This window comes from Mesoplodon densirostris, chromosome 11 (genome assembly GCF_025265405.1).
Source record: "Mesoplodon densirostris isolate mMesDen1 chromosome 11, mMesDen1 primary haplotype, whole genome shotgun sequence".
Classification (NCBI taxonomy): domain Eukaryota; kingdom Metazoa; phylum Chordata; class Mammalia; order Artiodactyla; family Ziphiidae; genus Mesoplodon; species Mesoplodon densirostris.
Genome location: NC_082671.1, coordinates 75,060,090 through 75,085,614, shown reverse-complemented (window position 1 = coordinate 75,085,614; position 25,525 = coordinate 75,060,090). Strand labels below are relative to the sequence as shown.

General features: G+C 40.9%; 1 protein-coding gene across 6 annotated transcripts; it reads right to left on the bottom strand.

Annotated features, from left to right (window-relative positions):
* Positions 1–330: 330 nt before the first annotated feature.
* On the bottom strand, positions 331–24,023 carry PRDM4 (PR/SET domain 4). 6 transcript variants are annotated; one of them, XM_060113587.1, is made up of 12 exons: positions 23,987–24,023; positions 23,237–23,503; positions 19,925–20,058; positions 17,088–17,273; positions 14,929–15,723; positions 12,535–12,684; positions 11,394–11,533; positions 10,343–10,428; positions 9,446–9,573; positions 8,498–8,812; positions 6,792–6,960; positions 331–1,286 (listed from the first exon to the last, which is right to left on the bottom strand). In XM_060113587.1, exons 2-12 carry the CDS (start codon positions 23,245–23,247, stop codon positions 974–976), a joined length of 2,427 nt encoding a protein of 808 aa, XP_059969570.1. In that variant the 5' UTR covers positions 23,248–23,503; positions 23,987–24,023; the 3' UTR covers positions 331–973. The 6 variants fall into 6 exon arrangements, with proteins under 6 accessions (XP_059969570.1, XP_059969569.1, XP_059969567.1 ...); XM_060113586.1 differs by lacking the exon at positions 23,987–24,023 and adding an exon at positions 23,859–23,940; XM_060113584.1 differs by lacking the exon at positions 23,987–24,023 and adding an exon at positions 23,685–23,847.
* Positions 24,024–25,525: the final 1,502 nt, after the last annotated feature.

Below are 25,525 nucleotides of genomic sequence, written 5' to 3'. Positions count from 1 at the left end.
ATTTTAATGGTGTCTTGATCCTTTTCATAGGGTAAGCTAGATAGGAAGGATCATTCCCTCCTTCCTTCCATGGGCCAAGGTACCACTTTGCCAGCTGAGTCCACATGTCCTTGTTATCAGGAGACAATGCAGCAGGCATTACTTGGCTTGCTACACCCCCAGATCCCCTTTGTCGGGGTGCTGGAGGCTTCACTGGAGACAGAGACATGTCTAAACCTACAAAGACCTCTAAGGAACAACCACCAGATCTCTTACCCCAGCTTACATCAAAGCTAGTTTCTTGGACAGTGGCCCAGGCATCTCTCCTTTTCTTCTCTCCATCAGTGCCTACTGCCTGGCTGCTCCCTTTTTTATCTGCCCTCTAGGTATCTGCTGAAATTTTGGGAAGCAAGATCTACCCTAAACTCCCAAGCAGCCAGGAGAGATTAAGGTAGGTGGTGCTTTAAACTTGTTAGCTGCAGTCAAGAGTAACAAGCTTACGTTGTTATATTCCAATCCATTCTGGGATGAGCTTAAGTTACAAGTCTGCATAAAACAAAACACCAGAACCATCATCAGGACGACTGTAAGGTAGGGACCAAGTTTAGAGTGCTACCAAATCAGTGGGTTGGGAGAAAAATGGAATAATGAAAGAATTTAAAATAAATCTGATTTGTTTGGGCAGAGAGCAGCTCTGACTCAGGCATAAATGTATCACCCAATTATGTAAAGAATAGATCTCAAAAGTTGACACTTTCCTCCCCATACACCACTTAAAAATAGGATACATGCTCTTTTCTCAATCTTTACTTAAAGTGTTTTCAATAGGATACTCTTCTATAAGTGCTTTATCCCTTCCCATTTAGTCTGTTTTGACTGTTGGCTGGAAGGAAATCAGAAATTATTTTATATAAAAACCACGGTAGTGGATAACTGGTCATGTGTGTTTTTCCCTTTTGTATTTGCCATCCGAACCAGCTGGCTTCCTTTTCTTTCATTTATGTGTAGACAGAGCCTCGTCTGCGGGATACACAGCACTGCTAACCCGGCAGCCTTCGGCCCCCACAGGGTCCGCGAGCTCCTCCTCCTCCGAGTCGTCTTCCTCCTCCTCCTCCTGCGCTGATGAACTGGAGGTGGGCCCTTTGCAGGTTTTCAGGTGTCGGGTGAGATGATATTTGGTTAGATAAGCCTTTGTACATTTTTCACAGACATAATCCCGTTTTCCTTCATGTGAATTGAGATGTTTCTTTAAGTGATTTGTTCTCAAGAACAGCTTATCACACTTGGGGCACTTGATCTGGCGTTCTCTAAGAGGAACACAAGAAAAAAACATTTGATTTGGGGTTACAAATGACAACTGAGGCACACACTTATTCTGCACAACCTCAGACCTTTGTCAGAGAAGCTCTACCAGTGTAGAATCAAATTTTTTTTTTTTACGGATGTATCATATAGAAGAGTCATAAAACATTTGTAGTTTAAACACCATAGACTGATTTTGCTTGTTTTAGAATTCTACGTAAGTGGGATCGTACTGTATGTATCTCTCGTTTTGCTTCTTTCACTCAATATGATGTTTCTGAATTTCAATCAAGTTCCTGTATCAGTAGTTCGCTCTCTTCCATGGCTGTAAGCTACTTACAAATATACCACAACTTATCTGTGGCACTGAGTCTGTCTGTTGTTAATGGGTATTCTGGTGGTTTCCAGTTTTTTATCACCACAGGCAAGACTGCTATGAACATTTCTACACTGGTGTGTGGATTTGCATACGCATCAGTTCCTCTAGGGCAGGGGTCCGCGGCCTGTTAGGAACCGGGCCGCACAGCGGAGGTGAGCAAGAGAAGCTTCATCGGCCGCTCCCCATCGCTTGCATTACCGCCTGAACCATCCCCGTCCCCCACCTGTGGGAAAACCGCCTTCCATGAAACCGGTCCCTGGTGCCAAAAAGGTTGGGGACCGCTGCTCTAGGGCATATACTCAGGAGAGGCATAGCTGGATCAAAGGATATGTACATCTTCAATTTTACTAGATAATGCTATGCTGTTTTCCAACATGGCTGTACTGATATACACATCCGTCAACAGCCATTTGAGAGTTCCCGTTGCCCCACATTCTTACCAACTGGAAAACTCAAATTTGAAAACATGTGCCAACTGACCAACACACAATGGTACCTAACTCTGGTGTTACGGTAGCCCCACAACAAAAGATTATCCGGTGCAAGATGCCAGTAGTGTCAAGGGGGGAGTAAACTTGGCCTAGACACTTAGCGCTGAAAAGAAAGCTCTTTAGGGATCACACAGAGCAGGAATTTTTTAACTCTTTTTTTGAGCAGCTGAACCCTATGTCTTAATGAAAGTCCAATATGTGAAGCAAATAAAAGGGGGTTAAAATCCTTGATGGAGTGTGAGGGTGCAGTGGAAAGTTCTGAAGCCCGGTCTCCTTAGCATTTCTACCACCTTCTCCCAGCAGGATGTGGCAGAGAAGAATTCTGTGGAGCTACAGGACAGGGAAAACTCAGTCCCTGCCTTCATGGAGCTTACATTCTAGTGGAGGACTCACACCATAAACAAATTAAAAATATATAATGTGATATCAGATAGTAATAAATACTATTAAAAAAAATGAAGCCAGGTAAGAGTGACACAGTCCTGTTTTAGATGAGATAATCAAGGAAGGCCATTCTGAGGAAATGACGAACTTAAGCAGAAACCTGAATGAAGTGAGGGAGGAAGACACGGAGATATCCAGAGGGAGAAGTTTCTAGGCAGAGGCAGTACAGTGCGAAGGCCCCGATACTGTGTTCAGTATGCTGAAGTAGTAGCAAGGGGAGGCCCAATGTGGGTAAAATAGAATAGTATGAGAAAAGCAATGAAAGATGGAGTGGGACATGTAGCCAAGTACCATTACCACATCAGGAAGGGACTTCTAGTCAATGAAGAATCACGACTGGAGATATGCACGATCTGACTTATGTTTTAAATATATCACTCTGGCCACTATGGACGAATACAGCATGTGTGTGTGGCACCTGTGTGTATATCTGTGTTGGGGAATGGATGAGGAGAGAGAAGAGCAGCAGGGAAGCCAGCTGGGACACTACTGAAGTTGTCCATAAAAAAGATGCTGGTGGTCTCAACCAGGCAAGAGCTGAATGAAGGAAAGAATGGAAGACTGAGTTGAGGATGACTCCAAGGTGTTTGGCTTGAGCCACTGGGATGAATGGTGGTATCATTTTCTGAGCTGGTGAACACTGGGGAAAATCAAATTTGTTGGGTTAATACGAAGAGTTGAGGTTTGGACATATCAGGTTTGAACTGCCTAGCGGACATCCAGAACTCAGAGATGCTGAGTGAATGGTTAGTTATATAAGGTTGGAGATATAAATCACAAAGCCACAGGGCTAAGATAACAACCTAAGGAATAAGCACCCCACTCTTACTCTCAAGTTCCTTTCTTAGAGGAAGGCCAAAGTCCCATGCCTTATACTACCAGGGGAACACTGGGAGAGGAACAACTCCTACATTTGGCTTTAGGGGCTATAGTTCTTTTCTAAGCAGATAAACAGAATGAATTCCAATACTAATATATGCATTTTGAAATGCCTAAAAGTAAAGATACAAACATCTGAAAATTCTACCAATGATCTCTATAGGAAGTCTCATTCAAAAATATTGGTTGGGGGGTTTCCCTGGTGGTGCAGTGGTTGAGGGTCCGCCTGCCGATGAAGGGGGCGCGGGTTCGTGCCCCGGTCCGGGAGGATCCCGCGTGCTGCGGAGCGGCTGGGTCTGTGAGCCATGGCTGCTGGGCCTGCGCGTCCGGAGCCTGTGCTCCGCAACGGGAGAGGCCATGGCAGTGAGAGGCCCACATACCAAAAAAAAAAAAACCCAAAAATATTGGTTGAGGAATTCTCCGGCAGTCCAGTGGTTAGGACGTTCACTGCCGAGGGCCTGGGTTCAATCCCTGGTTGGGAAACTAAGATCCTGCAAGCTGTGTGGTGCAACCAAAATGTATATTTATATATATATATATATATATTGGGTGAATGGTGCTTCTTTTATGAATGACTTATACTAGCATAAAGTCTTGACAGTCCGAAAACAACTTTTATACCATGGGAGTTTGGCAGAGGCTTATTATATTTTGTCATCATGAGAAAGTGTCCAGATCCACATTTAAGAAAATTGTTTTCACTGGTCAATATCTGATAAAGCCAATTTCCAACCCAAAAGGAGATAAGCAGTTATGACTAATCTCAAAATAATTTCTATTTCATTATGCTGTAAAATGGCTACCATAAAAGCAAGTGCAAATTCAAGCATCACTTGAAAGAATAGAAAGTCAAGGTCAAGGAAGAGAATAACTCCTTTTTATGTGTGGTTTTCAAGAAGTAACAATATAGCCACTTGCCAGAGATACTGTGAAACAAGTCTTTCATTTGGATCAACTCAGTAGCACTCAACACTCACTGGACATTAGACTCACTTGGGGAGCTTTTTAAAATACCAAGGCCAGGGCTCTACCCCTGACCAACTAAATTAGAATCCCTGGAGCTGGGGCCCTGGCACCAATCACTGTTTTTCACATTTCCCAGCTGATTATCATGAGCAGTGTTATTGGTTGGATATTTGTCATCCCCCATCCCCACTCCTAAATTGGTATGTTGAAGCTCTAACTCATAACATGATGGTATTTGGAGGTGGGGGCCTGTGGGAGGTAATCAGGTTTAGATGAGGTCATAAGGATGAGACCCCCATGATGGGATTAGTGCCCTTATAAGAAGAGGAAGAGAGACCAGAGCTTGCTCGCTCTCTCCACCATGTGAGGACACAAGAAGGCAGCCATGTGCAAGCCAGGAAGAAGGCCCTCATCAAAACCCAACCATGCTGGCACCCTGATCTCGACTTCCAGCCTCCAGAAGTTTAAGAATATAAATTTCTTTTGTTTAAGCCACCACCCGGTCTATGGTATTTTGTTATGGCAGCTCAAGCTAATATAAGCAGCTAGAATAAATGATCCCAGAGATCTCTTTCAGCTCTAATTATGTACAATCATATCTAATATTTGATAATTAGTGTGTCTAATTTCTAAAATTTCATACTAAGAAAGAAACCACTTAATGAAGACTTTGTTTTAAAAGGTCATTTTGAGGGCTTCCCTGGTGGCGCAGTGGTTGAGGGTCCGCCTGCCGATGCAGGGGACACGGGTTCGTGCCCCGATCCCGGAGGATCCCACATGCCGCGGAGCGGCTGGGCCCGCGAGCCATGGCCGCGGAGCCTGTGTGTCCGGAGCCTGTGCTCCGCGACGGGAGAGGCCGCAGCAGTGAGAGGCCCGCGTACAGCAAAAAAAAAAAAAAAAAGGTCATTTTGAGAGTTTGGGATATAGATTCAGACTCCTTGGATGTTTTACTGTTTCAGGTTGCACTGTGGCTATGAATCAGATAAAAGAGCTGATATGAAAGCAAAATATTTATCTAAAACCCATAATAAGAACATAAAGTTTCCATTTTTTATGGATTTCTAAATAATAATTCAAGCTAATGTTTTCTCCCTCTTCTAACACTTGCTAAAGGCTCTGGACCACAAAATCTGTTCTCTTCTCTCTACTACTACTGTAACTAACACAGGCTGGGCAATTAATTACACTTGGATCCATGCAATAAAATCCTAATAGGTCTCCCAATACTTGGCCTTCTCCTCCTTCAATCACCCTTTCCTGCTGCCAGAGTAATCTTTATAAAATGAACATCTCAAAAAAAAAAAAAAAAAGAACATCTCACCATGACATTCTTTTCCTTAAAACCCTTCAATGCCTGTGCAAGAATGTGAATACACTTAACATTACTGAACTATATACTTAAAAATGGTTAAGACAGTAAAATTTGTGTTTTATGCCATAATTAAAATATACACATGCACACACACAAAGCACAGAATAGTTCCTGGTACATAGGCAGGAAAAATGCTTCGGTGACTCTCCATTATTTCCAGAATGAAATTTAATTTTCTTAGTTGGATAAAAGGCTCATGATTTGGCTGCTGCCTCTCTCTCCCTCGCTCTCATATACACCCAATGCTCTAACTATAAAGAACCACTAGCGGGACCTCCTTGGTGGTCCAGTGGTTACGACTCTGTGCTTCCACTGCAGGAGCACAGGTTCGATCCCTGGTCAGGGAACTAAGATCCTGCATGCCGCACAGTGCAGCCAAAAAAAAAAAAGAAAGAAAAGAAAAGAACCACTCGCATTTCACAGTCCTTTTCGCATACTCTGTTTCATCTGTCTAGAACAGTATTCTCATCCCTTACCCTTCACTGTCTCCCTGAATAACTCTAATTTATCTCCTTTAATGCTTGCTCCAACTACCAGGACACTTTCCCAGGACACTGCAGGCTGGGCTGGGGCCTTCCCTCTGGTCTCTCAGGACCCAGCGCTTACCCTGACATCTGCAACACAGTACAGCAATTACTCTTCTGTCTCTTAATGCTCTCCGAGCTCTTTAAATCCAAGGACCATCTCATCTTTGTATTTTCACCACTTAGCACAGTGCTGGGCATCAAGGAGGTACTTAGAAATTTGTTAAATTAATGAAATGATGTTTTGAAAATATGAAAAACAAGGAAATACAGAGAGTAGAGGTGAAAAATAAGAAAAACAAACAAGTGAAATCTTCCAGGATAAACCAAAACGTTAGTTTTCCAACCTCTGCTTGGCTACGCGGAACACAGGAGGCACCGACGGATGCCAAGGCAGGAGCCAGTTGACAAGCCTCATTCCCCGCCCAAGGGGCGTTGGGATGCAGGCGACTCACTGTGTGTGGATGAGCACGTGCTGCTTGAGGTCCTGCCTCCGCATGAACAGCTTGTCACAGTAATCACACTTGAGGTTCTTCTCGCCCGTGTGGATAACCATGTGGGACTCCAGGTGAGCCTTCTGGGTGAAAGACTTGTCACACAAAGTGCACCTGTAGTTCTTCTGACCTGCACATCAACCCGAATTACCACACCATGAATAAAACTGCCATGAGCATTCTCAGGATGAAGAGGCACATTGTATGGGTATGTGACAGAGGCAGGAATAAAACAGAACTGACTGTAAACTGGAACTTCACTTTCTGGGACTGTCTACCCAGAGCCACTCAGAGCCACTGAATTTATATTCTGTGACCAAAGCCAGTGAAGGTAACAAATCTGACCTCCTAGGACTGCTTACCTACACCTACACCTACACACACACACACACACACACACACACTTTTTAATGTTTATAGCTAACACATGATATAAACTCTGGGGAAAAAAATCACTTATAACCCCAGTGCCCAACTTAATTCAACTATTTTTTTTTAAAAACTCATGAAATCTAGTACTTGCCTATAAGCAAACATATTTTTACAACCTACATTTTAGTATTCTTTTTTAAAACATCTAATATAACCTCATAAACCAGGGATGAAATAAAATCCTTTTAAGAATGCAGAAATAGGGACTTCCCTGGTGGCTCAGTGGTTAAGAATCCGCCTGCCAATGCAGGGGACACGGGTTCAAGCCCTGGCCCAGGAAGATCCCACATGCCGCGGAGCAATGAAGTCCGTGCACCACAACTACTGAGCCTGCACTCTAGAGCCCGCGAGCCACAACTACTGAGCCCACGCACTGCAACTACTGAAGCCTGTGCACCTAGAGCCCGTGCTCCGCAACAAGAGAAGCCACCACACCGCAACCAAGAGTAGCCCCCGCTTGCGCCGCAACTAGAGAAAAGCCCACACACAGCAACGACCCCACGCAGCCATAAATAATAAATAAATAAATAGATAGATAGATAGATAGATAAATAGAAATAAAGTTACTCTAAGTCAGGGGTTAGCAAACCTTTTCTTACAGGCCAGTCAGAATCTTAAGCTCTGTTGGCTATATGGTCTCTGCTGCGACTATTCAGTCTTAATGGAAAAGAATGAGGAAAAGTTTTACTTTCAAAGATTTGGAGAATGAATGACCCAGCCAAGAAAATGAAAACTAAAACAGTTAATTTTTAGCAAAGTAAAAAAGTAAGTGAAAAAAATAAGTGCTAAGAGAAAGGGGTTGGTTTGTATGGAGTTTAGAAAATAGAAACTCAACAAATTTTGGCAGTGTTTACTGAGCAATATTCAAAGGAAAGAAACTGGCTGTGGCTGGTGACCAGGGGTGAGCTCTAATGGGAGGCTCAGGCTGTTTCTGTTGAATTCCCTTTAGGTCCAAACACATACATCAACTTCCTGATTATTAACTGCATTTTTCCAGTCACCTTCAAACTATGGTGGGGACACCTGGAAAGTGAAGCATCTTAATAATGAGAAGTAATACTCTCTGAGGAGGCACAGTTATCCCAAGATTTATGACCCCACAAAGTCCTGCTGGCAGCCAGCTGGATTCTTTCTAACATCTGATCTCAACTCTACCTGCAAGACTATCTTGCTGCCAAGGCCTTACTAATTTCTAATTTTGCAAAATTCCACTTTGATGGTCCAACACAACTTACCTGTATGTATCTTGAGGTGGGTCCGCAGGTTGCTGGGATCACTAAAAGCCTTGCTACAGAAATCACACTTGTGGGGCTTCATACCCATGTGACCCATAAAGTGAACATGAAGTTTGGAAGGAGAGATGAAAGCTTGGGGGCACATGGAGCACTTCCACTTCCTTTCTTTGCTGTGGCTTGGCCCATGGCTGCTGCTGTGGCCCTGGCTAGGAAGATGGTTATGGATGTGGCTGGTCAGGTGGGCTTTGAACTCTGTATAGGAACTGCACTCCTTGCCACAGTTACAGAGGTGCACATCTGGGTGTTCAGGAACACCTTAAGAGAAAGATTATTCAATGTCTCCTGATACTTAAATTTTAAAACTTGTTGATATTAGTAATTGTTGCTTATAATTCTCCCTTCTACCAAAATTTCCAGCTTGCCCACTACCTGTAAAATTAAAACATCTTGTTCAATGCTCTAGTCCCAGCATCTCAAATAGTGTGTCAGGCACATACATAGGGAACACTTGGTAAATACTGGATTATAAGGCACCTTTCCTAGGCAAAAAACTTAAGATTTTGTAGTATACACAAACTCCTAAACATCACTTGTCATCATGACACAGTGCAAGAAAAAGCCTATGAAGGTTAAACCAACTCAAGAAGCTTTGCTGTCCTTTATGAAATTAAATTGTAATGGTTCAAAAGGAACTTAGGAACTTCAAATTCCCCAAATCAAAGTCCTAACACAAAAGTTCATACTGCCTGGTCAATAACAATTAAGCTTATGAAGAATCTCACGGATTTTAACACTTTTAACATAGGGTTAACATACACCTGCTTTTACATACACAAAGGTATGTGATTTGTTTCAGCTTACATGTAAATCATTACCAAAACTTTACTACTGGTCCTTGGTGCTTTTACTATGCTAGACTCATAGCAAACAAGTCTTACATAAACTTACCAATCTGCTGAGCATAATCCCGGCTGTAATAAAAAAGCAGTTCATTTTCAGGAGGGATATCTTGTGAGGTGCAGAAATAGATTTTTCCATCATGGGGATAAGCCACCAAGTTCTGCTCTTCCCGATTCCTAAGTTATCACATTTAACAGATGAAGCATATTAAATTTATTTTATTAATTAAAAAAAATTTTTTTGGCTGTGCCACACGGCTTGCAGGATCTCAGTCTCCCGACCAAGGATTAAACCCAGGCCACAGCAGTGAAAGCCCAGAATGCTAACCACTAGGTCACCAGGGAACTCCCATCAAGCATATTAATTTTGAAATATATACTAAACACATCATATCCCTACAGCAAAATCCTATATGAAAACTTAGATGTACTATTTCTCTGGGTCATTTCTCTAATTCCCTATACTACCTATTAGGAGTAACTTGCATAGAAACAGAATTCTTACTTCAATATCGTCCTTTATAGTCAGAAATACTACAGACTGTTACTGGAAGAAAAATAAATAAAGTCTTAAAACAATATGACAAAGACACAGAAATAGACAGCTGAACAAGAATTAACCACAACAGCAGCCTAAGGGGTTCACTAATAGCTAATATAAAGAAAAGGTACCCACTTGCAAGGTCAATGGTAATTGTACCATTCCTTACTGCATTAGTAAGTTGAATAAACTGTTCATAAAACAAGGATAGTTTCTTATATTTTGATTTATAATAACCCTTAGTCAACAACTACTGGGGTGAAGAAGGTGAAAAGCCTTAGGCTTTAAGGTATGTTCAGATATCACTGTGATTTGGATTCTTCGATTCTTTCCTATTTTATTCAAAGCTTCCTACTGAAAAACATCCGAATGGTAACTATTTCTTTCATCCAAGTCTACTCTTACCTGGCTTTGCGCACAAACATCATCCAATTACATTCATTTTCGTCAGTTGTAATGATGCAGAATTCTAGGACACCACTGTGGTATATCTGTCAACAAAAGGCAAACACACACATCAGATGAACTGACAAGTGATACACAATGCTACTAAGTTTAGTCTAGCAATAATCTCATTTACTTTGCAGCAGGTACCAACTTTCCTAGTCAGTGTGAAAATACATGGTTGTCTTCTCACATGTTTGTCATTTCACCAGTCCCCCTATTTCCAGCAATACAATAAAGACCACTAGAGACCTACAGTTAGTGCTCAGTGTATAGAATCATGTTGCTCTTGATTATTCACATTTTGGCTTCACTGGAAAAGACATAAAAAACAGTCTACTTGTCTTCACCACCTACCACATGAATGGACATTAAGGTCAGAGAACCACCTCTTCTCATTATTTCTCCAATGCACGTAGCATTCCTCTATGTTTACTCCTGGATACCACAATTAAAGTCCCCAATGCCAGTGGCACTCTACCTTTCCAACTATCACAAGACCCATTTCCCCCTTACTTCAATTTTTGCAGGCATCATTCTCAACCTATTGACTAAGATTGTATATAAACATGTTATAGGAATAGCTGTTTATATAAAAAACTTAAGTTTCTAGCCCCTTCCGTTAGAAAACTAGAGAAATAATCTTAGCTTCCAATTCTAGAATTGTTTCCCAAGCTAAATATTTGAGGAATGTTTTAGTTGATTACAAAATAAGACTTTCAACATATAAACAAAGTCCATGGCCTCAGCTGCCACAAGTAATAAAAATGAATAATCATTGGGTTAACTAACAAAATGGAGACTAAAACAGTTTATCTTCCATATTCAATACCTGATGTTTTGCTATGTATAATAAGTTGGCTACCAAGAACAGAAAGAATGTACTATTAAACGACTGATAAGTGAAAGGCACTGTATGAATCTTGGCTAAGTTTGACTTTTACATTGCTTTTAACTACCTCATTACAGTAAAAGCATCCAAAAGTCACAGAGAAGTTTCATAAACACTGACCTTCCAGATATGATTAACCGCCTTGTCTGTCCATTCTGCTACTTCCATGGAGTGACTTTGCTGGCCAATAAGAGGCCCAAAGCAAGTCCGCACAGGAATGGTTTCTCCAGTCCATACACCTATCAGTGGAAGGACATGAACTACACAATCAATGATTTAAACATCTAATCAGATAGAGAAGAGAGTAGCTTAACTCATGCAAAGAATCTTATTTTCAATGAACCTAAGTACTACTGATATTCTAGCACTCCTGAGAGGTAGATAAGTCTTATGGGTTCTATCCTATAAATAAGGAAAAAGTAATAAACAGATTAGATACGGGCTCATAGGGGCTCAGAAGAAATAAGCAGAGTAAGAAGCAGTATCAGAAATTCCTGAACCCATTTTTATACACAAGGAACCAAACCATGTCCCTCCAAATACGTTATTTTGGAGTTGATACATAAAAAAGACTAGAGAACATCATTCTATCATAAAAAAGTAAAGCAATTACTATAAAATAAATCAAACTTCTAAGCTCACTTGTGCTTAAAGCACTGCTCTTTATTATCTAAGCTGTTTAATGCTTTCAATTGACCCAAGCCTAAGTTACACATGAAAGAATAACGAACCTAGTATTGTATTTTCAAAGAATGGCACAGTGATTCAGATACCATGTGAAATTCCGATGTGGATAAGCATACTTTGGCAGTCTACATTTCTTATTACCTTTTCCTAAGGAGTATTAGGCAATTTACAAACACCTGATGTAAATATCTTTAGTGATAAAAAAGTTATCAACGGTGAATTTTCAATGTTTTATAAAAGAAACTAAGTTTCAAGGAGTGCTTTGTCATGATTATTGGTAGTGGATGATCCAGCTGGAAATAAAAGTCAAGTCTTCAAAGACTCAGGCTAGGATTCTCTCCTCTATTCAGTTCTGATTCTAAGAAGGGGGAACTTTCCCAATAAAGTTTTCAACTTGACGTACTGCTGTCACCACTGGACCAGACAAACATTCCATAAAAGGATAAATCTTCAGCTATAAACTGACTTCTGGGTCAACCAAATAATCACTAAATTATACACATCCACTTTTACAACTTTACCCTACAAAGGAAGAAGAACCTCTGATGGGGTTTTATGGTTCCAAGGGTCTTACCAACATCTGCTCCCACAATTGACTGGCGGAGAACAAGCTGCTTTGGGAGAGAAAGCCTCGCTCTGCTCTCTATTGGAGTGTCAGGAACAAAAGTCACCGGTCCATGATCTGGGCAGTCTGAGGGATAGGCTCGGTCACAGAGAGTGCACCCTGCAGATGGGAAATTCGAGACATAAATGGGGTCAGTTCTAGCAGGCAAATGAATGACCAGCTGCTTTTTTATTTAAATACACTAAAATGTAACCAGTACGAAGCAAGGTTCTAGTAGAAATTCTCTGATCAAAGAACCACTTTCTTACACTAAAATATATATCCACTGTTATATCTCTCTTCAGCAACATTTGATATTTTTCTTTTGATCCAACTGGACAAGTTTTCTATTCAGTGCGTAAGAGAAAGACTGATCAAAAAATAAGCCTACATTACTTCAAGAATCAAGTATATTATTCGTTACATTGAGTAGATAAGTAATACCTTCAGATATGATGTTCTAAAGTCCAAAAGATTCCAATTCTACCAAACTATAAGAGGAAACTGAGTTGAAATGCTGTAGCGATGCAAAGCCAAAACAGAGATGACAATAGAGCACAACAAAGTCAGAGCCAGCTGCACCACTGCTCTTTTGCTTCACTATTAACAAACTGGCTGATCACACTTTGATGACAAGCTCTTAAGACAAAAAAAATATGCAACCTGCTCTTTGTAAGAGCAGGTGAATCATATTCTTGCAGACATATTTCCTTAACATTCTTAATTCTTATTGTTCATGCGGTCTTTTTGCATTGTCAGAAAAAATGCTGAATTCATATACTGTTTTCTGTGCTTACTGTAACTTCACTTTTACAAGCTCAGGAGTGTCCTCCTTCTCTATAAATCTTTTGTTCTATTCTTTTACTTTCCTTTCTCGCTGTTACCTTAACAGTAGTATTCATGACCCTATTTAGTCAATGATTGTGTTCAAACTTTCCAAATTCATTCACAAAATAGTTGTAAATACATAAACCTTAGAATCACAGCCTTCTAAGTGCCTTTTTCTCCTAAGCAATCCATTAGAAATTACCACTTAAACGGCATAAAATATCAGTAAGTTTTCATATTTAACCAAAGCAGTAATAATATATTACTTCTTCGAGTACTACTTGATTAAAAATTCTTTGAATATCAGACTAGAGATCCCCTACACTCTATGAGAACTTATTCTCCAATGCTCTTAACAAGAAACGATGTTAACTCTTCAAACAAAGGAGATTCAGATTTCATACTGCAAAAAATGCTTACAGGTTTCCTTCAAAGATATACAAATGGCCAATAAGTACATGTAAGATGTTCAACATCATTAGTCATTAAGGAAATGCAAATTAAAACCACAATGAGATGTCACTTCACACCCACTACAATGGGTATTAAAAAAAAAAAAAAGTCTTGGCAAACATGTAGAGAAAATGGAACCCTCATACACAGATGCTGGGAATGTAAAATGGTGCAGCCACTTTGGAAAACAGTCTGGCAATTCCTCAAAACGAGGAATTCCACTCCTAATATATATCCAAGAAAATTAAAAACATATGTTCATACAAAAACTTGTACATGAATGTTCCTACCAGCATTGAATGGCCAAAAAGGAGAAACAACAAAATATTCATAAAAGATAAATGGATAAACAAAATGCGGTATATGCATACAATGGAATATTCTTCTTCCAAAAAGAGGAATAGAGTACTAATACATGCTATAACATGGATGAGCCATCACATTATGCTGGAAAGAAGCCAGACACAGCCACGTAATGTATGATTCCATTTATATGACATGTCTAATAGGTGAATCCAGAGAAAGTAGATTAGTGGTTGCCTGAGAATGGGGGGCAGGGGTGAGAGTGACTGCTAATGGGGTTTCTTTATGGGGCGATAAAAATTTTGGAATTACACAGTGGTGATGGTTGCACAACCTTGTCAATATACTAAAAACCACTAAATTGTACACTTTAAAATGCATATGTGAATTATATTACACATGATCTAGTAAATTTGTCTTATGTTGAAAAAGCAAATGGCATGTCACACAGAATACCTTACTGAAATTTACTTCTATAATTAACTATCTGTGAAATCTTGGGAAATACCTTAAGTATTATTAGGCTAAGCTTACCTGTAAAATAGAGAAATGACTGTTTCCTTACTTCAGGAAGATGCTATAACAACCAACAAAATGTCTATATACTGTTTGGCTTACCTGAGGAAAAGGCACCACATTAATACAAAGGACAATACAAAGGCAAATAAAAGTTCCAAAGTCTAGTTACTTTCTATACTCCCTTAACACCTGACTAAACCTGTTAAGGATGATGGCCCTTTCTATCAATATCTCCACAAGAAAAAGGCTAAGCACACTCACAAATTGTAAACAAGGTTGCCATATTTTCCTTGTTTGAATTGGAGTCTTCCATTTGCAGTGAAGGTGGTACAAAAGAAAGACTGTCTGAAGACACATCTACATGACCTGTCCCCATAGCAACCTCCTGGGTGATGGAGGAGACAGCCACAGGTTCTAGGCTTAGGCCAACTTCATGGAGGGAAACAGATTCTAGGGAGGCGAGGTTGTGTGAGGTAGAGAGTGCCACGCTTACAGAGTTGGTGCTCATGGCCACAGTGTGGATGGAGTCACTGAGGGCACTGTCAGACATCCCGTTGACCCGACTTGCAATGTGGTCTGTCTCCATGACCACAGGGAGCTCCAGGCCATTCCCATGAATGGGTATCACACCACCATGTCCTACAGTTTCTGCTGCAAGGTTGCTGCTCACAGAATCCACAGACAGAGGTTCATGACTTCTGGAGCCATTTGGGATTTGGGTATGCTTGCCTGCAACACCATCCATGGTAAGCTCTTCTGCCATTCCATCTGTAGAGATTGGGCTGGTGACCCTAGAGACGTTCTCCATAGTGATTGTTGTGTCCAAGGCCACCTCATGGCCATCAGTGGGATGAAGACTTTGGGCACCATGTGTGTTCACAGAACGAGAGTCTATTGAAACAATGCCTGGTTCTAATCCAACATTTCCATTGGACTGATAGGGATCTAGCGCTGAAGGGTTATTGGTGATAGATAATGCTGTATTACCATCAACATTTATAGAGTTAGGGTGGATATACTGAGGAGGTGGTCTGTCAGCTAAATAAGATAAAATGCCTGAGAAAAGGAAAAGATGAGATATCAGGAATTTTTCAGTATATTGTTAAATATAAAGAATTCCAAATTCCTTACAAATGTAACTAAATTAAAATAATCTCCTACCTATTTCTTTGGTTTGCTATCTATATACTTTATAAATAGCAACATACATATACCACAATTCAGTTTTTCCTGTGAAACTCAGAAATCATAAAAAATTAACTATGTTCCTTTGAAGTCACTAGAAATTAATCACTTATAAATGCTGCCTTTAATATATACATGGCTGGAGTTCCTGAGTCTTAAGATGCTGAAATCTGCTCTATAAGAGTTAAAAGGTAAAATCATTTAAAAGCAGATTTTCCATGTGAAAAATAAAAATTAAATATAATTTTTAACTTATTAAACTATCATAAAACATTAGGCTCTATTTAAAACAAGTCACAATTATACCTGCTTTATTAAAACAGAAAAAAATATTTGAACACTCATGCTTACGAAGATGTGGTGAAATGGTACTTGCTGCATTGCCAGTAGGAGCCTAAATTTCTAAATCCTCTTTGGAAAGTATCTATAATAACCTCAAAAATGTTCATACCCTCTTGCACAAGAAATTCCACTTACGGTAATCTCCCCTAAATGCATTTCGTAAATATTATACACAAAGACATTCATATATGGTAATTAAAAAAACTGGAAAAAACTGTCCAACAATAAAGATTGATATAATAAACCATGGAATATCCACTCAGTAGAATATAATGCATCATTAAAAAGCATAATTATGAAAACCACATAGCAGTTGGGAAAAATAACTATGTAAAAATAGAGAAAAATATTAAGTAAAAAAAAAGGGTACACAATTGTATAGGAAGTACTATATAGTGTTAATTATGAGAAACAGTAAAGACCTATACATAAAAATAAAAGACAGGGAGGAAGTACACCAAAAAGATGGACGATGGGACTATGGATGATTCTCCTTCCTCCTTATTTGCTAAATTTTTTGAAATGAATATATAATACTTCTAGCATAAAAATTCAATAAACCTTAATTTATAATAAACAATGACACTGTAAGCAGGACATGTGGTTGATAGGAATTACAACTGCAGAATTATAAAAACTGAACCAAGGAGATGATAGAGATGAGAAAAATTGTTTATGTGCCATTAAGAAATTAAGCTTAGTCAAACTGCTATGTTAATATGTTATCTATATGTTCTAAGAGGAAAAGTACATAAATATGAACAATTTTTTCCCACATAGATTAATATCTAATAGTGACAAACAGAAAAAAGTGTTATTCAAGTCTTGAAGAACTGAAGTTAAGAGTTGGCTGAATTCTTTCTTCTAAATTCCTGAATAACTATAACACTTACCAGGTAGGATGGTTCTGAAGTAACTGCTCTCAAGGTGGGGGTAAGGTGGTGGAGGTAGGGTGTAGTTTCTTTCAGGTAACCCACACATCACCCCTCGATCCCCAATACCCATTGGGAGCATGAGAGACAAAGCAGAAGGCAGGGAGCTCAGGGAGGGACCCAGGTTTGGAATCGCCACTGGCAGCCCTACAAAAAAAAATTTTTTTCCTCCATTAAAAGTAAGTATCTCAGGGCTTCCCTAGTGGCGCAGTGGTTAAGAACCCACCTGCCAGTGCAGGGGATATGGGTTCAATTCCTGGTCAGGGAAGATCCCACATGCCGCGGGAGCAACTAAGCCCGTGTGCCACAACTACTGAGCCAGCGCTCTAGAGCCCGCGAGGCACAACTACTGAAGCCTGCGTGCCTAGAGTCCGTGCTCTGCAACAAGAGAAGCCACTGCAATGAGAAGCCCGCATACCGCAATGGAGAGTAGCCCCCGCTCTCCGCAACTAGAGAAAGCCCGCTCGCAGCAACGAAGACCCAACACAGCCATAATTAAATTAATTAATTTTTTTTAAAGTAAGTACTTTAAAATTCTGTAATCACTTGCTCAACTCTTAGGAAGGTTTTTGCAATGGGCAAAAATCTCACCTAGCAGCCCTTTACATCCCCAGATAGGTAGTGTTGTGCAGACATCCACAAACAAGTCCTAAATTTAGTCAAGTTAGTTTTAAAATGCCAACTTGATCATCCAGTTGTCTATCGCTCTTAAGTATCAAAGCATTTAATTACAATTAAACACCTAGTTTAAATACAATTTAAGAAAACAAATTATTTAGAGATAAAAAGAATGGGAAGAAACATACCAAAGTTCAAAGAAATATATCAAAGTTCAGAGTGGTCTCTGAGTAGTGATAGAACAGCTGTTTTTTTTTTTTTTAGAATTTTATTCATTTACTTATTTATTTATTTGGGTCTTTGTTGCTGCGCTCAGGCTTTCTCTAGTTGTGGCAAGCGGGGGCCACACTTTGTTGTGGTGCGTGGGCTTCTCATTGCGGTGGCTTCTCGTTGCGGAGCACGGGCTTCAGTATTTGTAGAGTGCAGGCTCAGTAGTTGTGGCGTGCGGGCTCAGTAGTTGTGGCGCAGCACTGGCTTAGTTGCTCCATGGCATGTGGGATCTTCCTGGACCAGGGCTCGAACCCGTATCCCCTGCACTGGCGGGCGGATTCTTAACCACTGTGCCACCAGGGAAGTCCCCAGAGTTTTTAAATTTATTTTTGCACTTTATTATATTTTCCATTTTATATGGTGAAAACGTTTCACTTAAAGATATGCTTCTGGGCTTCCCTGGTGACGCAGTGGTTAAGAATCCGCCTGCCAATACAGGGGACACGGGTTAGAACCCTAGTCCGGGAAGATCCCACATGCTGCGGAGCAACAAAGCTCATGCGCCACAACTACTGAGCCTGTGCTCTAGAGCCCGCAAGCCACAAGTACTGAGCCCGTGTGCCACAAGTACTGAAGCCCGTGTGCCTAGAGCCTGTGCTCTGCAACAAGAGAAGCCACCTCAATGAGAAGCCCGTGCACCACAACGAAGAGTAGCCCCCACTCACCGCAACTAAAGAAGGCCTGGGTGCAGCAACAAAGACCCAATGCAGCCAAGAAGATAAACTAATTAATTAATTAATTTTTTAAAAATGCTTCTACTTGGAAATTAATGTAAAGCTAAATGTAAAACTGTACATACATATTTTCATATAATCTTTTGTATATATGCTGTACTTAATGATTTTTAAAAATTTGCACTTTATATTTACCTTGGACTATATCTATCCGCAAGTGCTAAAGTGACCCTGTGCCTACGTATCATAATGAACAATCACCAACTTGGGCAGTGCTGATTCACATTATTTTTGCCAGTGGCAGTATTTTTTAATAGGTTTTTCCTCCTCAATAAGAGTGTCCACTAAATGGAATGCCTAAGAGATAATCAAATGAGTTAAGAAGTAATAAATTTTTTAAAAAATTTCTTTTGTGGACACTAAAAGAAATGTGAAGAGACCCTAGTTTCGACAAACCTTATCTAACGGCTACATATTAGTAATTAAGCAGGTAATTCTCTATAGAGAACTAAACAACTTAATAGATTTAAAATACTCTTAAACATTAACTCTTACTTTGATAAAATCCAATACATTACAATGTCAAAGACCAAAGAATCACTATCTTGCCACTGTAAGACTCAATGGCTTACTTGTTTCGTTTCCATTTCAGTAGAAAGAAAAAATTGAACTAGCCAGATAAAAAGGTTTTAAAAGTACAGCGATGGGGAAAAATGAGCTTTTCCTATACTATTATTCTGTCCCAGTACTGAGGCTCAGGGGAAGTTCTATGTAGGAGCTCCAACTCTGAAACCTCCTCTTTGACCATAATTCTACGCCTGGTGTGTTTGCAGTTGTTGCCAGTTTGATATCATAGAAAATAAAGCTGAATTTCCCATGTGTTCTAGGAATAGTTATTACAGTAACTTTGATTCTCTCCTAATAACCCAGGGACAGAATGCCAAGGGGGAAAACAGATGAAGGGGTAACCCTAGATAAAATGCCACATCAACTACAGCTCTAGACAAAAGGCCACTAACCCAAGAAGAGAACAACCAGAAAAAAACCGCTACTCCTATTCTATCCATTAGGGCTTCAGTACTCTAGAAAAATTGCTGCCACATGTGGAACCACCATTTAGACCTGCTGGGCTTCTCCCTTCCACTCTTAAAGGGGCTTTGACCCCCCTGTAGGCTCCATTTAGGACTGATAATGCAATTAAGTGCTGAAATTCAGTCACTCTCCCTTACCACTCACCTGGGGCCGGGATGGCATTGTGAGTGGGTGAGGCAGCCAACCCCAGGTGACTCCCTGAGACTGGCAAGGCATTGCTCACAGAGGATGAAGTCAGCTGCTCCATCCCCACTGGGCTCAGGTTCATTTCATTCATCCTAAGAAAGAGCAGACACAACCAGTTATGCAAAAAATTACCTCAGTGACTCTTAAGGTACTGAAGAACCTGAAACAATGGAGGTGGGGAAATGGGACTTAACCAACTATGACTTCATTTCTATGCTCACAGCTCCCTGATAACTAGTGTCATTGGGTTTCAGAGATGTTAACTCAGCCGTCATATAGCAGAAACAGGATTTAACTCAGGTGTGCCTTGCTCCAAACCCTAAGCACACTATCTAAAGCAAACTTTGCAATCCTTAGAGCACACTGGCAACGAGGGCTTGTTTTTTAAATTCACCTAAGTTTTTTCCGTCACAGTATTTAGTTTCTCCAACCGGCTTATTACTTCAAACCAGGAGTTTTATAGACAGTCTGTTTTAACTTACTCAAAGAACTTTTACTAATTCCTTTTACCAGGAGTTAAAGTGATACTGGGTCTGAATTAGATTACCAATCGTGTAAAGAAGCACCATATCTTCTCCATGGATCAACATTTTATTAAAATTCTGTATAGATACCTTAATAATTAATCAATAATTTTAGTAATATCCTCCACATATCTAGGTTCATTAGGTAAGCTTTGCTAGATACTTTATAAAAAATTACTTCATATTTGCTCACCAATTCTTCAAAATAAGGTAACCAAGGAAACAGAGGCTCAAAAAGGGCTTGTCATATGCCCCAAATCACACAGCAATGAAATGAAAGAACACAGATCATGCTGCAAAATACTGTCAAAAAGTTTTTCAATACACCAAACTTTTTTTTATCTAGAGACCATTTTTGGCTGAAGAATCTGAGAACTGCTTTTTCCATAAAATCCATCTTGTAGTGCCATTAACAAAGTCATCAGAATAAGAGTATACTGATTTGAATAAGACACTACTAGAGATTGTTATCAGTAAGTATTAGTTCCTATGTCAGAATTTAGAGACTGCCATATTATAAACAACTCCAAGAGGCCAGCCAACAGGCTATCCAAAGGAGGTCACCAGTGACCTCCAATGCTTATACTGAGTTATCACAGTGATGCAAGTTCGTGCATGTGCACCTATGTACATGGGAGGGGTGAAGAACAGGAAGGGGAATCAAATCGGTCTACACACTCCTTAGCAGTGAAGGCAAAACTTAATAGGTTTTTAATCTGAAAAATGGCAATATCAGCTACCAATCAACATGAAAATAATAATAACTAATACTTATTACTCCCTTACTTTAGGTGTTAGGCACTGGACTAAGTGATAACATGTAATTACCTCACCTAATCCTTATAACTACTGTGAGGTAGGTATTATTCTTAATCCCACTTTAGAGATGAGAAAATTGAGACTCAGGCTAAGAAACTTAACCCAAAATTACATTAACTAGTAAGTGGCAGAGTCGGGATTTAAATCCAGGTCTGCCTAATTTAAGAAACTAGTAAGTCGCAGAATTGGCAGTTAAGTCCAGGTCTGCCTAATTTAAGAAATCTAAACTCTTAACTATGACTAGAAAAAGACAATTACAATAAAAGAAACTTTTTGCCTTTTACAGTTCCAACACTTATGATCTGTGTATTTATATTGTGGAGTATGTTTAAAGTCCCACATAGACCTATTCCTGAATTATTCTCTATCCATAAGCTTCAACCTTACCCCGGGCTAGGTGTCTCATACAACTAGGCTCCCAGACGTTAATAAAGTGTACAAAGCTGAGGGCGATACCCTATATAGAGTAGGCATTCTGAAATATGTATTTGATTTGGATGAAGCAATGCAAACTCATCTTTACTAGAAAGACAACTAGCATCACATGGCAAATGAGGCACACCTTATGAAAGACAGCACATTAATATCAGTATTTAATTATGCTATAAAAGAATGCAAAAATCCTTATAGCCTAAAGAAACGATAGCTAACAATTTTGAAGGTTTCTGGGTTTGGGGTGGTTTAAAACGGACTTTTCCTGTGACTTTTTATAGCTACAAACATTAACTAAAACTTTAGAACTAACTAAAACTTTAGAACCACTGGAGAAGTAATGGCCTACAAAAAACTGGTTACGATAATTTTTTACAATTGAAAGTCTGTAACTTCAAATTCCATGCTGAAAATTTCTGAGTATTAATCTGTGCCCCTAATCTCAAGATAAAAATCAAAACGGTGCTTCTAGGTTGACTCTTAGGGCTTCTCAAACCAGTTCAAACCGGAGTTTAATGTGAGAGGCTCAGCAGATTTCTGCTTTGTTGTGAGTCACTAAAATGTGATGATCTCAGCAGCCATAAACCAAAGGTAACTAGTATCCCACAGAGAGAAAGCAGATGAAGGGAATTTACAGTATGAGCCTCAAAAGACTCCCTCATTCCAAAGTGCAATTCTATTCTAGCTCCTTTTCTCATATGGAATGCTAGGAAGCAATCTTAGGAGAAGGGCCAGAATCAAGATACTAAGCTCGCTCTTCTTCCCTATGCATTCATTGTAGAATCATATCCTTCATCTTCTCTAGTTTATGTGACCTATGTATGAACCATTTGTTTATCTTAGGACTTTTTCTTAGAATGACATATAAGAAGCTAACTGAAATGCAGCCACTTTGCAAATGCAATGGACAGTTTCAGTAATTTGGATGAACTTTTTTTTATCTTCCTTATCCTCAACATACAGCCTACGAAAGGGCTCATAAAGAATGGACAAATGTAACTATTTCTCTGGCACACTTCTGTACTGTAGTGGCATGGTACCACAAAGTACTTTCAACATTAACACGAAGCCTGCAGAATTAATAACTTAATTTCTCTACATTACCAGCCAAGCCAGACGGTAACCAGCAAAATTCAAGGTGAAACATGGTGATGAGCTAAAAACACACTTCGAAATCAACACACTTCGAAATCCAGATAAAAATATTATTAAACGCGCAAATAACTCAAAGGCAAGGATAAAGATGTCCAACGAGCCAACAATCGACGTAATGGCTATTCGGAACAACTACTCACATTTGGAGTAAATCAAGTTTAATGAGAGTATATTCAACCCAATACTGGTTTCTGGATGTCTTGTTCCCTTTGGGACAAACCCACTTGCCAAGCGCACCTGTAACCTGCCCAACGGCACCAAGAACAAAAGCACTCTTAAGTCTCATTTGCCAAATGTCTCCCAAAGATGTCACGAACGCTGAGCCCACCAAGCTACTCACCTGTGATGCATCTGCTGGCGGCCAAGTGTCAGAGAAAAGCGCACACGGGTGGTGGAGAACCGGCATCAGGGTTTGCGCTCCAGGGTCACGTGCTACCGCATCTTGCTTACAACCGCTGCACAAACGCGGCCATTCGTCCCCGGGGCCGCCCGGGGCAGCCCAACTTCTCCCGAGGGCCGGCGGCCGCGCACCCCGCCGCGAGATAAGGCATGCCGGGGGACACCCGGGGCCCTTCCTCCAGAAGCTTCGGGAGGGGGGCTACCTAACCTAAGGGGGAGGACAAGGGCGGTCACCAAAACACTGGAAGGATTCAGCCCCCGTCCCCTCGCCGCCAGAGAACCCGGGCCTGCTGACACTGCCTCCCAAGGGCGGCCAAGTTGCCCGCTCGCCGGCATGGGGCCCGCAGGCCGCCCTCGCCCCGCCCTGGCCGGGCCCGCGCGCAGCCCACCTGCCGGCCGCGCGGGGGTCGCGCACGCCTGCCCCACCGCTTTCTTCCTCATCCGGGCAAAGCTCGCCTCGGGGCCCTCCCCGCCAGCACGACCCCCCCGCCCCGGGGGCCGCTCGCCTAATGTTTCCCGCCCGGCCCGGCCAGGCCCAACCCGCAGCCTCCTCAGGGCCGCACCCTCCAAGGCGCGTTTCCGGCTCCTCAGCCACTCTCGGCGCCCGCCGCCCCGCCCCTTGTGCGTGCGCCCCTCCCCGCCGCGGCCCGCAAGCGGCGCCAGCGCACCGACTCCCCCTCCCCCAACCCACCCCGTTCCGCGCTTGCGCGCCGCGGACCCGGGCCGGAGGGGGCGGGCCGTGAGAGGCTCGGCCCGGAACGCCTCATCTCAGTCCGGCTGGGTCGAGTCGAGCGCCGAGCGATCGATCCCGTTGCTAAGTAACCAGGGCTGATGTGCTCGCAGGGAGTGAGTTCTGAGTCTTATAAATCCACCAGATTCAGGATTTCAGTCTTCCTGGCATTCTCCTAGTAGGAAAGCGTGGGTCCACGCAAACCCACAAGATTTGAAATAAGGGACTTAACCTAGAGGTGTTGGTGGTGTTGCCCAGGAGGAGTTGAATATCCCGAATATTTGTCGTCATACGTTACATCTGAAGGTTGCTCAGTTTCCTTGCTTGAAGTCATAAAGAGTGGTGTTTGGGATTTTGTACAAATTTCCTTCCCCTTCTCTCTTTGCCGTTCGTTCCCTACTGCATGTCAGGCACTGTGCTAAGCCCTAGGGATACTGAGATGGCTTTAAAGGAAAGTGGTCCAAGTTCATGAGGATTGGACATTGAAACTACAACACACACTACCTGGTAGCTTCCATTCACCAGCAGAACAGCAGAGACCTAGGAATTCCTCCTTTCATTCAGAAGACATTTACTGAATTACATCTCAAACATAGGATACAAAATAACACGCAGGTCTTGACTTTCAACAGCTTGCAATGTAGTAGGGACCGGTGAGTTTTGAAAATTCAGTCTCCTGTGAAAGATAGAGGCACATACAATGTTTTGGAGGAGAGCCTGGAGTGGTGTCAACTCACGTAATGTCTCCCTTCCTTTACTTCTCAGAAGGAGAAAGAACATTCCAAGTTGAGGGAACTATTCACTGAACACTGGCAAGTCACGTTGGTTTTGCTCTCGTTGACAACAGATATCAATAGAAACCTAAATCAAGAAAGTCATCATATCACAACTAAGTGAGAGACAATATTCCCTAAAATGTCACATCAAACCTGGGGCCTAGGGAGCGATGACGTCTTACAAAGGCTTAATAATTTCATTCTGGTTTTCCATGCCTATTCTTTTTGAACAATTTTATTAATTTCAGAAGTGTATGTAAAAATCAGGTCAGATAAATGTAAGAGCTAAAACTATAATAATTACAGAAGAAAATATAGGAGAAAATCTTTGTAATCTTGACAGGATACAAAAATCAGGAACCACTAAAAATTTGACAAATTGAACTTCATCAAAATTAAAACTTTCGGTCTTGAAAAGACACTGTTGACAAAATGAAACGTCAAGCCAGAGATGGGGAGAAAATATTTGCAAAACAAATATCTGACAAAGGACTTTTATTGGAATGTATATAAACCCCTTTAAACTAAATAATAAGAAGGCAAACAACCCAACTTTTTTAAATGGGCAAAATGTTTGAACAACCACTTCACCAAAGAAGATATATGGATGGCAATTAAGCACACAAAAAGATGAGCAATTATTATTGATTAGGGAAATGCAAATCACAACACAATGAGATAACATTACACACATCCTAGAGTGGCCAAAATTTAAAAGGCCAAC

What these genes read in the sequence shown, in the direction of transcription:
- PRDM4 (XM_060113587.1), bottom strand. An exon ending in CTTCAGAACCATCCTACCTG is followed by an intron (nt 15,724 to 17,087) that starts GTAAGTGTTATA and finishes TCCTTTTCTCAG; the next exon opens with GCATTTTATCTTATTTAGCT. An exon ending in ATGTTTGTGCGCAAAGCCAG is followed by an intron (nt 9,574 to 10,342) that starts GTAAGAGTAGAC and finishes GTGATAACTTAG; the next exon opens with GAATCGGGAAGAGCAGAACT.